The following is a 17,655-nucleotide window of genomic DNA, read 5'->3' on the forward strand; positions in this document are numbered from 1 at the left end:
AACACCTGAAAATCCATCGGCAGATGGAAGAGAAGAAGAACAGCAATTCTGGAAACAGAAAAACAACCACTTTCTGAAAGGTAGGACCGGCGGAGAAGTGAATCCAAAGCGACGGGAAGACAGACCCCGGGGGGAGGGGCCAGCTCCCGGCAAGTGGCGGAGCAACCGCGCACAAAATCAGGACTTTTAAAAGTCTGTTTCGCTGAGGGACATCGCTCCAGAGACTACACCGGGGCAAAGCCCACGCGGGGTCAGCGTGGCCTCAGGTCCCGCAGGGTCACAGAAGGATCGGGGGTGTCTGAGTGTCACAGAGCTCGCAGGTATTGGAACGGGAAAGCCGGCTACAGAGACGGAGCCGACAGTAAGCTCACAGCTCGGGGTGACCTTGAACTGGTCGCAGGCTCGGTGAGCTCGGAGCGCGGCCGGAGGTCAGGCAGACGGGAGTAACTGGGCGCTGTTCTCTGAGGGCGCACTGAGGAGTGGGGCCCCGGGCTCTCGGCTCCTCCGGGCCAGAGACCAGGAGGCCGCCATTTGTGTTCCCGTCCTCCGGAACTCTACGGAAAGCACTCAGGGAACAAAAGCTCCTGAAAGCAAACCCGAGCGGATTACTCACCCTGGCCCCTGGTAAGGGCGGTGCAATTCCACCTGGGGCAAAGACACTTGAGAATCACTAAAACAGGCCCCTCCCCCAGAAGATCAACAACAAATCCAGCCAAGACCAAGTTTATCTACCAAGGAGTGTGGTTTCAATACCAAGGAGAGCAGCAGAATTCCAGAGGAGGAGAAAGCCAAGCACGGAACTCATGGCTTTTTCCCTGTGATTTTTTTAGTCTTACAGTTAATTTAATTTTTTTCTTTTTCATTTTTTGTTTTTTTTTCTCGCCTTCTGGTAAAATTTTTTTTGAACTTTTACCTTTTTCTTTTTTAACGTTTTTTAACAAGTTTAGCTAATATATATATTTTTTCTTTTTTATATTTTTCTTTATTTGTTTTCATTTTTTTTAATTCTTTTTTTTCTTTTTTTTTCTTTCTTCCTTTTTGAACCTCTTTTTATCCCCTTTCTCCCCCCTCATGATTTGGGATCTCTTCTGTTTGGTTAAAGCATATTTTCCTGGGGTTGTTGCCACCCTTTTAGTATTGTACTTGCTCCTTCATATACTCTTATCTGGACAAAATGACAAGACGGAAAAATTCACCACAAAAAAAAAGAACAAGAGGCAGTACCGAAGGCTAGGGACCTAATCAATATAGACATTGGTAATATGTCAGATCTAGAGTTCAGAATGACAATTCTCAAGGTTCTAGCCGGGCTCGAAAAAGGCATGGAAGATATTAGAGAAACCCTCTCGGGAGATATAAAAGCCCTTTCTGGAGAAATAAAAGAACTAAAATCTAACCAAGTTGAAATCAAAAAAGCTATTAATGAGGTGCAATCAAAAATGGAGTCTCTCACTGCTAGCATAAATGAGGCAGAAGAAAGAATTAGCGATATAGAAGACCAAATGACAGAGAATAAAGAAACTGAGCAAAAGAGGGACCAACAGCTACTGGACCACGAAGGGAGAATTCAAGAGATAAGTGAAACCATAAGATAAAACAACATTAGAATAATTGGGATTCCAGAAGAAGAAGAAAGGGAGAGGGGAGCAGAAGGTACACTGGAGAGAATTATTGGGAAGAATTTCCCCAATATGGCAAAGGGAACGAGCATCAAAATTCAGGAGGTTCAGAGAACACCCCTCAAAATCAATAAGAATAGGCCCACACCCCGTCACCTAATAGTAAAATTTACAAGTCTCAGTGACAAAGAGAAAATCCTAAAAGCAGCCCGGGAAAAGAAGTCTGTAACATACAATGGTAAAAATATTAGATTGGCAGCTGACTTATCCACAGAGACCTGGCAGGCCAGAAAGAGCTGGCATGATATTTTCAGAGCACTAAACGAGAAAAACATGCAGCCAAGAATACTATATCCAGCTAGGCTATCATTGAAAATAGAAGGAGAGATTAAAAGCTTCCAGGACAAACAAAAACTGAAAGAATTTGCAAACACCAAACCAGCTCTACAGGAAATATTGAAAGGGGTCCTCTAAGCAAAGAGAGAGCCTACAAGTGGTAGATCAGAAAGGAACAGAGACAATATACAATAACAGTCATCTTATAGGCAATACAATGGCACTAAATTCATATCTCTCAATAGTTACCCTGAATGTTAATGGGCTAAATGCCCCTCTCAAAAGACACAGGCTATCAGAATGGATAAAAAAACAAAACCCATCTATTTGTTGCCTCCAAGAAACTCATTTTAAGCACGAAGTCACCTCCAGATTTAAAGTGAGGGGGTGGAAAAGAATTTACCATGCTAATGGACATCAGAAGAAAGCAGCAGTGGCAATCCTTATATCAGATCAATTAGATTTTACGCCAAAGACTATAATAAGAGATGAGGAATGACACTATATCATACTCAAAGGGTCTGTCCAACAAGAAGATCTAACAATTTTAAATATCTATGCCCCCAACAGGGGAGCAGCCAACTATATAAACTAATTAATAAGAAAATGAAAGAAACACATCAACAATAATACAATAATAGTAGGGGACTTTAACACTTCACTCACTGAATTGGACAGATCATCCAAGCAAAAGATCAGCAAGGAAATAAAGGCCTTAAATGACACACTGGACCAGATGGACATCACAGATATATTCAGAACACTTCATCCCAAAGCAACAGAATACACATTCTTCTCTAGTGCACATGGAACATTCTCCAGAATAGATCACATCCTCGGTCCTAAATCAGGACTCAACCGGTATCAAAAGATTGGGATCATTCCCTGCATATTTTCAGACCACAATGCTCTAAAGATAGAACTCAACCACAAAGGGAAGTTTGGAAAGAACCCAAATACATGGAGACTAAACCACATCCTTCTAAGGAATGAATGGGTCAATCGGGAAATTAAAGAAGAATTGAAAAAAATCATGGAAACAAATGATAATGAAAATACAACTGTTCAAAATCCGTGGGACACAACAAAGGCAGTCCTGAGAGGAAAATATATAGCAGTACAAGCCTTTCTCAAGAAACAAGAAAGGTCTCAGGTACACAACCTAACCCTACACCTAAAGGAGCTGGAGAAAGAACAAGAAAGAAACCCTAAGCCCAGCAGGAGAAGAGAAATCATAAAGATCAGAGCAGAAATCAATGAAATAGAAACAACAACAAAAAAATAGAACAAATCAACGAAACTAGGAGCTGCTTCTTTGAAAGAATTAATAAAATTGATAAACCCCTGGTCCGAATTATCAGAAGGAAAAGAGAGAGGACCCAAATAAATAAACTCATGAATGAAAGAGGAGAGATCACAACTAACACCAAAGAAATACAAACAATTATAAAAACCATACTATGAGCAACTCTACGCCAACAAATTTGACAATCTGGAAGAAATGGATGCATTCCTAGAAACATATAAACTACCACAACTGAACCAGGAAGAAATAGAAAGCCCGAACAGACCCATAACCAGTAAGGAGATTGAAACAGTCATTAAAAATCTCCAAACAAACAAAAGCCCAGGGCCAGACGGCTTCCCGGGGGAATTCTACCAAACATTTAAAGAAGAACTAATTCCTATTCTCCTGAAACTGTTCCAAAAAATAGAAATGGAAGGAAAACTTCCAAACTCATTTTATGAGGCCAGCATCACCTTGATCCCAAAACCAGACATGGATCCCATCAAAAAAGAGAGCTATAGACCAATATCCTTGATGAACACAGATGCGAAAATTCTCACCAAAATACTAGCCAATAGGATTCAACAGTCCATTAAAAGGATTATTCACCACGACCAAGTGGGATTTATTCCAGGGCTGCAAGGTTGGTTCAACATCCGCAAATCAGTCAATGTGATACAACACATCAATAAAAGAAAGAACCAGAACCATATGATACTCTCAATAGATGCTGAAAAAGCATTTGACAAAGTGCAGCATCCCTTCCTGATCAAAACTCTTCAAAGTGTAGGGATAGAGGCACACACCTCAATATCATCAAAGCCATCTATGAAAAACCCACCGCAAATATCATTCTCAATGGAGAAAAACTGAAAGCTTTTCCGCTAAGGTCAGGAACGCAGCAGGGATGTCCATTATCACCACTGCTATTCAACACAGTACTAGAGGTCCTAGCCTCAGCAATCAGACAACAAAAGGAAATTAAAGGCATCCAAATCGGCAAAGAAGAAGTCAAATTATCACTCTTCACAGATGATATGATATTATATGTGGAAAACCCAAAAGACTCCACTCCAAAACTGCTAGAACTTGTACAGGAATTCAGTAAAGTGTCAGGATATAAAATCAATGCACAGAAATCAGTTGCATTTCTCTACACCAACAACAAGACAGAAGAAGGAGAAATTAAGGAATCAATCCCATTTACAATTGCACCCCAAACCATAAGATACCTAGGAATAAACCTAACCAAAGAGGCACAGAATCTATACTCAGAAAACTATAAAGTACTCATGAAAGAAATTGAGGAAGACACAAAGAAATGGAAAAATGTTCCGTGCTCCTGGATTGGAAGAATAAATATTGTGAAAATGTCTATGCTACCTAAAGCAATCTACACATTTAATGCAATTCCTATCAAAGTACCATCCATCTTTTTCAAAGAAGTGGAACAAATAATTCTAAAATTTATATGGAACCAGAAAAGACCTCAAATAGCCAAAGGGATATTGAAAAAGAAAGCCAAAGTTGGTGGCATCACAATTCCGGACTTCAAGTTCTATTACAAAGCTGTCATCATCAAGACAGCATGGTACTGGACAAAAACAGACACATAGATCAATGGAACAGAATAGAGAGCCCAGAAATAGACCCTCAACTCTATGGTCAACTAATCTTCGACAAAGCAGGAAAGAATGTCCAATGGAAAAAAGACAGCCTCTTCAATAAATGGTGTTGGGAAAATTGGACAGCCACATGCAGAAAAATGAAATTGGACCATTTCCTTACACCACACACGAAAATAGACTCAAAATGGATGAAGGACCTCAATGTGTGAAAGGAATCCATCAAAATCCTTGAGGAGAACACAGGCAGCAACCTCTTCGACCTCAGCCGCAGCAACATCTTCCTGGGAACATCGCCAAAGGCAAGGGAAGCAAGGGCAAAAATGAACTACTGGGACTTCATCAAGATCAAAAGCTTTTGCACAGCAAAGGAAACAGTTAACAAAATCAAAGACAACTGACAGAATGGGAGAAGATATTTGCAAACGACATATCAGATAAAGGACTAGTGTCCAGAATCTATAAAGAACTTAGCAAACTCAACACCCAAAGAACAAATAATCCAATCAAGAAATGGGCAGAGGAAATGAACAGACATTTCTGCAAAGAAGACATCCAGATGGCCAACAGACACATGAAAAAGTGCTCCATATCACTCGGCATCAGGGAAATACAAATCAAAACCACAATGCGATATCACCTCACACCAGTCAGAATGGCCCAAATCAACAAGTCAGGAAATGACAGATGCTGGCGAGGATGCGGAGAAAGGGGAACCCCCCCTACACTGTTGGTGGGAATGCAAGCTGGTGCAACCTCTCCAGAAAACAGCATGGGGGTTCCTCAAAAAGTGAAAATAGAGTTACCCTATGACCCAGCAATCGTACTACTGGGTATTTACCCTAAAGATACAAACGTAGTGATCCAAAGGGGCACGTGTACTCGAATGTTTATAGCAGCAATGTCCACAATAGCCAAACTATGGAAAGAACCTAGATGTCCATCAACAGATGAATGGATCAAGAAGATGTGGTATATATATACAATGGGACACTATGCAGCCATCAAAAGAAATGAAATCTTGCCATTTGCGACAACATAGATGGAACTAGAGCGTATCATGCTTAGCGAAATAAGTCAAGCAGAGAAAGACAACTATCATATGATCTCCCTGATATGAGGAAGTGGTGATGCAACATGGGGGGGTTAAGTGGGTAGGAGAAGAATGAATGAAACAAGATGGGATTGGGAGAGAGACAAACCATAAGTGACTCTTAATCTCACAAAACAAACTGAGGGTTGCTGGGGGGAGGGGGGTTGGGAGAGGGTGGTGGGGTTATGGACATTGGGGAGGGTATGTGCTTTGGTGAGTGCTGTGAAGTGTGTAAACCTGGTGATTCACAGACCTGTACCCTGGGGATAAAAATATATGTTTATAAAAAATAAAAAATTAAAAAATAACAATAAAATAAAAAAAATATAAAGTTGTCTCCGTCTGGAGGCTCGCCCAGAGCTCTTTCTCTACATGAAGACACCGTCTTCTCCCAGAGAGTCCCAGGTTCACTGGCGCCTTCTGGGTCTCTCTGCAGACCTGCCACCTGCTCAGTGCTCGAGAACCGGGCGTGTGCGTTCACTGCGCGTGGCACAGGTGTGCGAGGGAAAGTGGAGAGTGTCGCTGGGACCCGCTTGCCATGGGCGGAACCCCATTCCCGCCTCACGTGGGTCAGTGGTGGCTCGTGTGTTGGCCTCTGGCAGGGGAGCAAGGTTGCTCCAGAGGGACAGCCGAGCCAGACATCGTCTGCGCCGTCCTATCCTTGCCGAAGCTATGATGGTTTAAATGTGTCCACTCGTTTTGCTGTGACATTTGGGCTGCCTGTTTCAGAGTAAAGACATGAGCCTGGGCCTCACGGTCACTCCTGCGGACAGTGCAGTGTGACCCCTGCCTCGTTTCTCCTGCATAAAGCGAGGGGCCGTAAGATACACGGGAAAAGGTCTAGTTTTAACACTAAAATATTTGTGTTTTGCTCCTGACATATTGGTTAGAGACAAACAAAAATAACTTTGGAAAAGATCTTTATCGGCAGCAGAGAGCCGTTAAACATTATGGTTTCACAAGCACGTAAATGTCTCCGCTCCATTTGCACCGTCCTTCTCGGTTTCACACCCGTTCGTATCCGTGACCAAAACTGAAGTAGAAAGATATTTTCAAAATCTGGACAAAAACCCCGCAGAGATGCCCGAAATGAATGCGCAGGCCGCAGGTGGTGTTGGAAGTCGTGCTGCGTTCCTTGAAACCAGTCGTTTGGGACTGTGCCCACGTGGTCTTGGCTGAGCCTTCGTGTCCTGGAAACACCCTGGGTCTCGGGGAAACACAGCCTCTGATGGCGCGCTCGTGCCCAGAGTGGCCCCGGAACACAGCACTCTGCTCAGCCCTGGTTCACGCAGGCGAGGATCCGTGACGTCTGGGCCCAAAGCCGCAGACGGGTCCCCCGTGCTGAGAAGCTGCGTGGTGGCTCGTGCCCCCGGGGGCCTTGGGGTAATGGAGTCACAAACTGTGTCCTCGCCGTTCCCTCCAGGAGAGAATCTGTGGGTCCCGTGGACACAGTCCAGGCTGCGCTGTGAGAGGGGCCGCCGGGCGGGTTCCCCGATGCTCTGGTGTCCCCCCTGCGTTGTCTCCTGGAGCAGTAAGAGTCAGGGCACTTCAGATTGTCATCGTGATCTCGGGGCCACTTTGTGCACCAGGAAAGGCAGGTCTTTTCAGCGGCTGACTCTGCCATGTCCCCGTGGACCAGTCCTTTAGACATTCGATTTTTCCACTTGCCAAGAAAAGATGTGAACAGTGTGTGTGCTAACATGTGTGCACACACTCCCTGGTCCGCACTGTGAACACGTGCATCTGCTCACACGTGTGCAGACTCCCCAGTCCCTGATATGAAGACACGTGTCCGCTAACATGTGTGCACACACTCCCTGGCCCCTGGTGTGAACACGTGTGTCTGCTAACACGAGTGCACACACACCCGGTCCCTGATGTGAGCACGCAGATCTGCTATCACGTGTGCACTCCCCCGGGTCCCCCGCCCCGGCCATCAGCCCTTGGCCAGCAGTCGGAGCCCTTGTGCCCCAGTGCAGGCCGTGTCACGTCTCTCCTCCCACCAAGACTTCGGGGAGACGCAGGACTGTGCGGAGCCTGGACACTGATGTCTGTGTTGTGACTCTGGCCGCTCTACTGTGGAAAGGGGGGTGGCAGGCAGAGTGGAACTGGATTTCAGTGCACCCCGCCCGGGTCACATGTGCCCCACGTTCCTTCAGAGGAAGCTGTGGACGCACGGCCCGGCCCTCCGGCTGCCCCGGCTCCCTACGGCCCGGCCCCTCAGTGGCAGCTGGCCTGCAGGGGTGCTGGGGCTCCGAGGCCTGGCCATGCTCTCTCCCTCCCCCTGCACAGCCTTTGCCGGCGTCCCGACCGCGTCCTCCGGGCTCGTCACCCTCCTTCAGGCTCACACCTTCTCCCATGTGTCTCCGTGGCTCGTCCGTCCCAGCCCCACGAGCACTTTGTAACTAGAGCCGTGAGGGCCAGACGCCCAGCGCGTGCAGGTCCTGCTCGCGGGCATCCTGGTGAGAGCAGCGCGTGCCCATGAGCCGGCCGGTTTCTAGCTCGCGGTGCTCCAGGACGTCGTGTGTGTGCCCGTCGGCCAGCTGCGCTGCACACAGCAGGCCCGGCGCCACTCCGGGCCTGGGGTTTGGTGTCGTGTTCTGGTCGTCCACCGAGACAGCAGCAGCGGGAGGGCCGTGTCCTTACTGCCAACTGCACGTCCCCCTCCGCGCCCCAGGGTGGGTCCCAAGATAATGGGTGGAGGTCAGACGGGAGGTCTTGGGGAGCAGCCTGCGTGCATCCACACTGATGCGCTAACACGCGTGCGGAGAGGGCAGCTCAGGACCCCAGAGCAGGGGTGGGAGATCTTACATACCCCAGGGTGTAAGTCGCTACGGAGGAGGCCGTGGACAGTCAGGAGTTCCTGAGAACAGAGACGTGAGCACAGGTAGTGCCCTTGGCCCTGCCGGGCTCTGAGCGAGTGTCCCCCAGAGCCGCGCCCGGGGCTCCCACCCCGTTGGCTGGGACGTCTCCGCGCCCGCGTGCTCCGCGGGGGGCGTCCTGTTTCAGGCTCACAGGTAGATTGGGACGGGAAGACAAAGGAGCCCAGGTACACTCGCAGTGTCCTCCGTAGAATTAGGAGTGATGGCGTGACCCAAATCAAGACAGACCTCTGGCTGCGGCGGCTGTCCCCCATCTGCTCCCTTGCTGGGTGCCGTTCTGCAGTCTGATGGCTGTCCCCGTCCATGTGAGACACTCCTGCACACCGCTGGCCCCACGGATGAAGCCACCACCGTGAGCCCTGAGTGGGGGTGAGTGTGGGTGACGAGGACTGGTGGTCAGTCCAGAGAGGGGGGGGTGCTCACGTGTAGAACCTGCTTCCTTCGCTGACCAGTCCTATGTAAGACATTTTCAAGCAGGACAGAAGCAGCTTCTCTTGAATTTTATGAGCACGTCCCTCTCTATGAGTCAGAAAACCCCCGTCCCCGTTGTACGTGAACGACCGTCCACGCAGAGGTTGGGACACTCTTGTTTCGCAAACAAGCCCACACACGTAGCTTCCCACTGGCTGATTTCTTCCCCAAGCACAGGGACACTTGGAAATGTCCGTGCCTGCACAGTAGAAGCCGGGTGAGAGGCGAGGCCGCCTTCTTCATCCCTTTCAAGCTGCTCTGAGCAGGGGTTGGGGCGGCCGGTCCACGGCCCTGTGGTCCAGGGGGCGACAGAATGGGCGCTCGGTTGCGTGTCTTCCCCGAGCCCAGCGTAGGAGCGGCTGCGGCCTCTTAGTCTGTTTCTGCTTGTTGGCTGATTTACAAAGAAAAAAGTATCTGGCTGCCTGGTCGCCTGATTTTGTTAGAAAGAAAAGCCGGCCCCCTTCAAGGGAGCTCTGATGACCCCTCGTTCCGGTGGGTTTGAGGACTGACATTCCGCTTACTTCTCTCGTCCTGGGCTTAGTAACCCTCCCAGGACGACTGAGCTGGGAAACGAAGAAGACACTGGACTTGGGCGAGCCCAGCCTTTAGGGACAAAACCCAGTTACTGCACGAGGCCAGTACTGAAGATGACACTGGACATGTCCCGTTAGTCACACCAGTGGGGCATTTAGTCTGTGGTTTCCTTCTGTGAGATGCATATGTGGACCAGCCAGCCACGTGGCTATGGAGGGACCGCCAGGCGCCCGTGGGCCTGCACCGTGCCGGGACGGTGGGCACATCCGTCAGCCCCTCTGGCCGTTCTGAGCTCCCTGTGCAGAGCAGAGAGCTGGACGTCACAGGCCAGTGACCATGGATGTTCATGATCCTGACGTCCCTCCTCCGGTCAGCAGGAGAACTCCTGTCACCAACACCACAGTGAGTGCGTTGGAAGGTTTTGGGGCTCCGAGTTTTCAGCAGGATCCTCAGACGTCCCACTTGAAACACAGGCAGGGTGCGGAGCTGGTCCTGAGAGCCAGCCCTAGACTCTGGCCGTTGTCTGGGGACAGCAGCTGGAGCCCTGCTTCCTCTCCAGCCTCGTGTGGCCACAGTATTTAATCGTCTTTCCTTTTAAGCTGTCACCATCCAGGTCTATGTTGTGTGTTTCCTTTTTCTTTGAGGGTTATTATAAAAATTAAATATATTGGAGAAATAGGACTTTATGATGTGTAAACATATCTGTGAAATTGTTTTCAAAGGGCAAATTGTAAAATGAAAACCAGCAAATGATCTTCTGGTCCTGTGTATCCCTGGGATGCTGTCTGGTTCTGTTTCTGCGTCTGGAATGCAGAGGAAAGAACCCACTTAAAAAAAAAAAATTATTTATTTATTTGACAGAGATCACAAGCAGGCAGAGAGGCAGGCAGAGAGAGAGGGAAGCAGGTTCCCTGCTGAGCAGAGAGCCCGATGCGGGACTCGATCCCAGGACCCTGAGATGATGACCTGAGCCGAAGGCAGAGGCTCAACCCACTGAGCCATCCAGACGCCCCAAGAACTCACTTTTTAAAGCTATGTTGTGGTAGTGTTGCTTAAACCAAGAAAGTGTTCTGCGGCTCTTTAACCACAAGGTATCATTTCAATACCTTGAAGCATTCGCAGTGAAAGCTAAGAATTATGTAAAGCAATAATCAAATTGGCGATTCCAGAGGAGACCAGAGATGCCCCTTTGCCACCCGAATCATTTTGCATGTTGAAAACGTCCCCCCGGACTTTAGAAAATGGGAGGACCCGAGGGAAGGACCCCGGCATCCGGTGCACATCCAGAGTCCGACTCGGACCGCTCCGCCCGAGGCACTCCAGCCAGGGTAGCTGAGGAGCCTGTGAATTTTAGTGGGATTTTCAGAAACGGCTTGGACTGCCCCAAGAAAGGCAACTGTGGAGATCCATGATCTTATTTTTGTAACACGAGAGTAAATACATTGTTGGTGATTTTAATCCGGAAGTTTTGAACTTAGGTACAGTTTTAGAACTCCTTTGGGTATAAAAATGTTGGCAGATGAGACTCCGCATCCCTAACCGGCAATGCGGCGTGACTCAGAATGTGGAAGAGCCAAGCGACCAGAGTGCCTCGTGCGGGCTGTCCGCCCCGCTCACCCGCAGGAGCGCGTCCCGCCCCGTTTTGTGTTTGGTCGGACGGTGACCGGCGCACGCTGCGGTCCAGGTATCTGTCCCACACACAGAGACCAGGGCCGGTTCCCCACCCATGCGCGCCGAGCGCCTGCCCGGAGACACAGCCAAGGAGCTCGGGGGAGAGCTCAGCTTGCACACAGCTTGTGGGGCAGATCCGGTTCCTGGCTGAGAGGAGGAAGCGCCTGTGACGGTCTCTCCAGCAAGAAAGAACCTGAAGCCACAGACCGGTGGGTGGATGTGACAGTGGCGGAGAAAACGGCCCCTTCTCACGCTACAGACCTCTTCAGGCAGCGGCTTTTTAGTAAGTGGTTCTTGCTCTGGCCAGAGAAAGGGGAAGAAAATGCCTCGTTGCTCGGACGGGCGCCGCGTCGATCCTGTGTCTTTCCCTGTCGTGAGCCTTCCGTGCGGGCGTCCGCTGTGTTGTGCACAGGCTCTCACGCTGAGCACTGACGGGGGAGCACATGCATGGATTTGACGGGATTTCTTCTAAAATCCACGTTCCCAGAGTGTTCCCTGAAAATCTTATTTCCGTTAAAACAGAAATAACCCCCTCAGAGTCTGTGGCTCCGCACCCTTCGCAGGGCATTTCCACCTGCCGCTGTTATTTTCTGGGGCGGCCGCTGCAGTACGTGAGCTCACGCGCGTCTGCAGAAGAACGTCCACTGCGGACGGCAGGGCCAGACACGCGCAGCAGGGCCGCTCCCCCACGAGGGACGCCCTCTGTCCACAAAGGAGGACCTCACTGGTCAGCGGCCGGAAAGTGGTCCCTCGCTGACACACGCAGATGGCCCACAGCGTAGCAGCGTCTTCCGCAGGGAGCTGTGTTCCAGGAGGCGCTCCGATGCCCGTGCATAGCCCGCGTGTGCTCCTGTGTGTGCTCCCGTGTGTGCAGCCGGCATGTGCAGCCAGACTGTGTGTCCAGCAGTGCGTGCACCCCACGTGGGCACCGATGGCTCCGTATGCTCTGTGTCCAGTGAGCCCAGCACAGCACCCAGTGGATTTCAGAGTCTGCTGTGTAGCATGGCACAGTGCCTCCCTTCAGGCCTCAGAGTCCGTGTCCATGGGGGGTGTGAGTGCCATGCCACGTCATGGCCACGTGAACGGCACGTGAGTCTGTACACGTAGAACCTCTGTATGACTCGTGGGAGAACTCAGGCGTCGGCTCACATCAGTGTTACTGCAGCGACATCGTGTGTGCTTGGGCGTGTGTGTTCTATGACAACGGGCTGTGGATGCAGAAATGTTGTAGCAAGTCCTGGTGTCGGCAGAGGAGCGGCTCTCTCCTGAGGCTTCGCTCCCTTTGCTCTCTGGGTGTTTCTGAGTCGACTGTCTCTGGAGCTGATGGTTGCCTCCGTCCGAGGGACCCAGGGAAGGATCTTCGCCGTTGTGCTTGCAGAAGGCTTCAGGGAGAGGCCGTGGGGCTGAAGCCTTGGAGATGCGGGGGCTGCTTCTCCATAAACCCCCGGGAAGGGAGGTCGTCCAGATGCCTTGCCCCTTCCTTCCCTGCGTTTCTTGCCCCTTGGTGTGGTTGTGAGCGTGGCCAGGGGTGGCAAAGTGCAGGTGTGTTCCCTGAGACTTCGAGGACATACGTCTCAGGTGTCACAGAGCGTGACCACCTGAGGGTTGTCTAGCATTTATCCAGGTGGGACACCCGTGACAGGTAAGTGGCAGGTGTGCGCGCTATCCCGGTGAAGCCCCTGGCCGTCGGGAGCGTTCCCATGGCCGGGCTGGTGTGCACCTCTGTCCTCCCTGTGTTAACTTGGGCCGTCCTGCAGTTTGCTGTGATTGCAGGGTGAGCCACACACAGCTGCGTGTTACCCTCCTGCCGTATTCCTGAGCACGAAGACTCTGTGCGCCCAGAGAGTTGCTGGGATGTTCCCGCTTCCGCGACACCAGAGCTTCCGTCGCGGCCTTGAACCCTGAGGCTGACGGGAGGGCCAGGCTCCCCCCACCCTGGCTCAGCTTCCCAGGTCTGATCATGAAACACAGCTTTTTGAAATCTCTGGGAATTCTGCTCACAGGGTCACGTTCTCACTCTCACCTGGTTTAATCTACTGGGACTTTTACTTTCCTAGGAAGGTGTTAATGGAGAGAAAGACAGGCTGGGGTGGTTAAGAACCGAGGGGACACAGACCCAGCCAGCAGCGACAGATGGCCTGGACCCAGCAAGCCAGGAGCCGTCTTAGGGTTGAGGACGGTGTCGGTCTGGGTGTGCGGAGGCAGGACTGCCGGGAAGTGGCCTTCCCCGAGGCCAGATGCACAGGGTTGGAGGCCAGAGTGAGCTTGACGCCTGGGTCTGCCCCTCCGTTGGGCCTGGGGCCGCCCCGCCCCGTTCTCTCCGCCCGTAAGCAGGCAGGATGGTCTGGCCTCCCTCCCGGGGCTGCTGGGAGCAGCCTTGGCACGTGAAGTATTACGGTCGCGTCCGGCATGGGACCGCGCCGCATGCACGGTAAATCAGAAGGCGATACTCCTCGTGGGAAGGGGCATGTCTGGGCAGCTGCTCCGGTGTCGTTCGTGTTCTAAACGTCGCTGCTTCTCTAGAGGGAACTTGCCGCAGTATTGCCGATTACATACCAGTGGAATAAGATGCGTGATCGCGTGTCACCGAACACCTCCCGCAGCTAGGACAGGGCAGTGGACGGGCGCGCTCTGCGTCCCCCAGGGGTCACACACGCACACATGGGAGGCCCCGCGAGCTCTGCCGGGGAGAGAGCAGGACGAGACGAACGTGCTTGTTGGGGAGCTGCCGTTCTCTGGGTACAGACGTGTTTGTGCGGCTCCTGTTGCAGTGCGTGCGGAAGCGCCGGAGGCTCTCTGGTGGTGGCTGCCCGAGAGGCGGGGGCACGGGCTGAGCTGAGCACACACAGGCGCTCTTGCTGGGACTCCCGGAGCCTCACGCATCCACGGGGATGCCGTCCTTGTGTTTCACACACAGCGTTGGCTCTGAAGTTTCACCAAAAGGAGAGTGTGCTGTGGGGAGAGGGGACGGGAGGTGTCTGCGTCGGGACACGGGCTGTGCTGTCGGTCTGGGTCCCTCCGAGCCCCCCGGGGGCGCAGACGACCAGGTTCACATACCCGTGCCTCGGTTCCTGGTCTGTATGGTGGAGGGTGGGGCAGGCGGGCGTGCGCCGTGCTGAGCCCGTGTGCGTGGGGCGTGGAGCACTGGCCACGGAGAGGCGGGGGCCGCGTGGAGCTCGGGCGGGAGGGGCTGGGCTGCTTGCGGAGCAGGAACGCTGCCACCTGGGACTGGGGGACCTTGTCGGCGGGGTGACCTGCAAGCCGAGGACTGTGTCCCAGGGACTCGCGTGCTTCTCTTCCAACTGTTCCAAGTGTCCTTCGTCTGCAGAGGAGAGAGTCTGGGCTCGGAGTTTTCTGTGACCCGCGAGGGACTCTGTTAGACGAGTGCAAAGCAGCAGGTTGGAGTAATGCAATGGAGTCCTTGTTTCTGTGGTGTCGGTTTGTAAACACGACTGACGACCCTCTCAGCAAACGCAGTCCAGAGCTGGGCCGCCGGAGTCTCGCTTCCCGCTTGCTGTTCTGGAACATAGGGAAGCAGGTGCCGTCACCACGAGGACAGGACATGCATCTGTGACTCTCATGGGCGCCTGTCGTTCCCAGCGCTTGTGGGTGGCTGGTCTCGGTCGCTGCCGACCCCTTGCTCCCGGCCACTCCTGCATTTTGCCTCTGTGCCTTCTGCAACTGCGTGCGCACACCTTTGAGCCCTGTTGTGTGGTGTGTCCGTGTCCAGGGCTGTCATAACTGCCTTGTGCTGGGGGCGTGGGAATGGGGACACTGTTGTCTCGAGTCTTGGGGCATCTGCCGGGCGGGGGCTCCCAGAGGCTCTGGCAGAGCATCTGCACCAGGTCCTCCCACTGCTGGTGCCTGTCGATGGCTCCGTGGCTGGAGACGCAGCGCCCCGTGGCCACCGTGTCACATACCATCCGTGTCTCCGCCCCCCGAGGTCGTCGGGTTGTGCCCACTCTAGCCCGTATGACCTCGTCTCAACCAACGGCCTCTGCAAAGGCCCTTTCATACTAATAAGGTCATAGTCGGTGTCCCGGGACCAGGACCGGCCACAGGTTTTGGGGACACAACGCACAGCGGGTACTGAGCCTTTCGGTTCCTGACTGTCATGTCGCGTTCTGCCGAGGACAGAGCACGGGGTCAGGAGTCCTGGCAGCACAGGGCTCCCGTGGTGCTCCTCCTCTCGCTTTACAGAGCAGTTGAGGCTCCAGTGTCCGGGGCTCTTTTCCAGGTCGCTGCCCAGGGACCTTCTAGCTTAGGCAGAGTTTTCTTCTGTGTCTGCTTAGTTCCTTGTTCTTGATGCTTAGCAGATATAACAGTTCAGTTTCCAGACTCTCCTACGCTTCCTTTTTATTATTACTATTTTTTTTGAGAAATTAGTGACTCACGGCATAGGCTTCTTTTTTAAACACACCATTTCTTGATTCAAATAAGACTTCCTTCTGCACAGTTTAACTTTTATGTTTCCTTATTTAGTTTTTAGGTTCGTTACAAATCTCGATACTGTTTTAAGTCAAACAGCAAACTTCTGTTTGTCCTCCAGCTTTTAGATCCTAAAGCGATGTCGTGCAAGTGCGTCGTTACAGCGACAGGCTGGTGCTCACCCAAACCGTGCTCTCACTTAGCTCAGCTCACAGGCAAAGGTCTTTAGCTACAGGGATAAAATCCCTGACCTTGGAAATCTTTCACGACTCTGTAGTTGACAGACTGCCTCTCCGGGGGAAAGGGTGCAGCAGTGGACAGAGGGAGACCCACTTGCCCTCAGGAGGCTGCGACTGACGGGCCCGGCGCGTGCCGTGAGGTGGGAGTTGGGGTGTCTGCTTCATGGAGTCCTTGCGCATCTGAGCGGCCCCGGAGGGCGCTGAGGGGAACCCACGGGTTTGCTGCTGCTGCTCGAACCCTGTGGGGACAGGGGCAGGAGCAGGTGTGGAAGGCCCAGGCAGGAGAGGTCTGGGTCCCGGAGGAATGGGAGGGGCTGGCGCGGAGTGAGCGGACATGTGGGGCCTGTGGGCCACGGAGGAGACAGAGGCAGCGACACTGCTTCTTCCCCGGCGCCTCCGCCGCCCTACAGAACGCCTCTCAGCCAGAACCTTCCCCAAGAACTTGTTGTCCGGCATGTAGTGGGACTCTCATTCCAGATTCTGGCCCACGGCGTACATCCGACTCACGGCAGGAGCAGCAGGAGTCTCCACCGACTCTGCTCCCTGCTGCCGACTCTTCTCCGAGACCTGTTCTCCCGCTAGCCACTTCCCACCCTGGAAAATCTGGCCCGGACAGAGCGGGGAGGAGTCAGGCGGTGTTCCTTTCTGACTGCAGGTCTTCACACCACTAAGGTGTTTTAAACTGCTCTGGAAACCCAGAGGTAGGGGTAGTGACATCCTGTGGACGTGGCAGAAGCCTTCCCCGGCGAGCTAGACCGTGGGGCGGCAGGACATTCAGTCTGCACTCAGAGTCCGTGGGACCCCATCGTGGCTGGCAGCCTCGCCGCGTGTCCTTGTGTGGCCTGTTTGCTTCCTTCCGCGTGTTCAGACAGAACTGCTCTTCTAGGCCCACGGACGACAGCAACCAGCCCCCGGGCCGGGGCGTCCTCTCCATGCACGGCCTGACCTATGGCGTCATCCGCGTGGACTCGGAGGAGAAGCTGTCTGTGCTCACCGTGCAGGACGTCGGCCTCGTGATGCCTGGTGGTGAGTGTGGACCGGGCTGCAGACAGCCGGGGGTGCTGAGGTGGGAGCCCCAGCTGTGGCCGCTGGCTTGTCTGTGGGCCCCGGCCTTCCTACCCGGCGTCCCGGGGCCGTCCACCGTGAATGCGGACGCGACGCTTCCAGCTGATTTGCTAAGGCCTGTGGTAAAGTGGCCTCAGGGAGCCTGGGGGGCTTCTCTGCCCCCGCCACGCTGGGACCTCATTGTCTTCCTCCCTTGGGGTACCATGGGCCCCGCTGCCCCCCACAGCCCTCCCCACATGCTGGGCCAGGCCGGCACCCAGCCTAGCAGCAGACCGTGTGAGAGACCTGTTGGGGGCCCCTGGGGGAGCAGCCGTGCCCGCTCGTAGCGGAAGAGCCTGTTTCTAAAAGTCGTGGACCTGTGCCACAGACGCACCTGCGAGCAGTCAGGGCGGCGCCAGCTGTCG

The 17,655-nt window shown here is 52.8% G+C and overlaps 1 protein-coding gene across 3 annotated transcripts in view; it reads left to right on the plus strand.

Moving 5' to 3' along the window:
* The window catches only part of DIP2C (disco interacting protein 2 homolog C), a 347,914-nt gene that overhangs the window by 247,006 nt on the left and 83,253 nt on the right, over positions 1-17,655 (plus strand). For all 3 annotated transcript variants that reach the window (XM_082739775.1, XM_082739777.1, XM_082739776.1), the window contains one exon: positions 17,073-17,212. In XM_082739775.1, coding sequence (XP_082595901.1) covers positions 17,073-17,212 — 140 coding nt within the window. The remainder of the gene's footprint in view (positions 1-17,072; positions 17,213-17,655) is intronic.

This window comes from Mustela nivalis (assembly GCF_964662115.1).
Source record: "Mustela nivalis genome assembly, chromosome: 7".
NCBI classification, from domain to species: Eukaryota; Metazoa; Chordata; class Mammalia; order Carnivora; family Mustelidae; genus Mustela; species Mustela nivalis.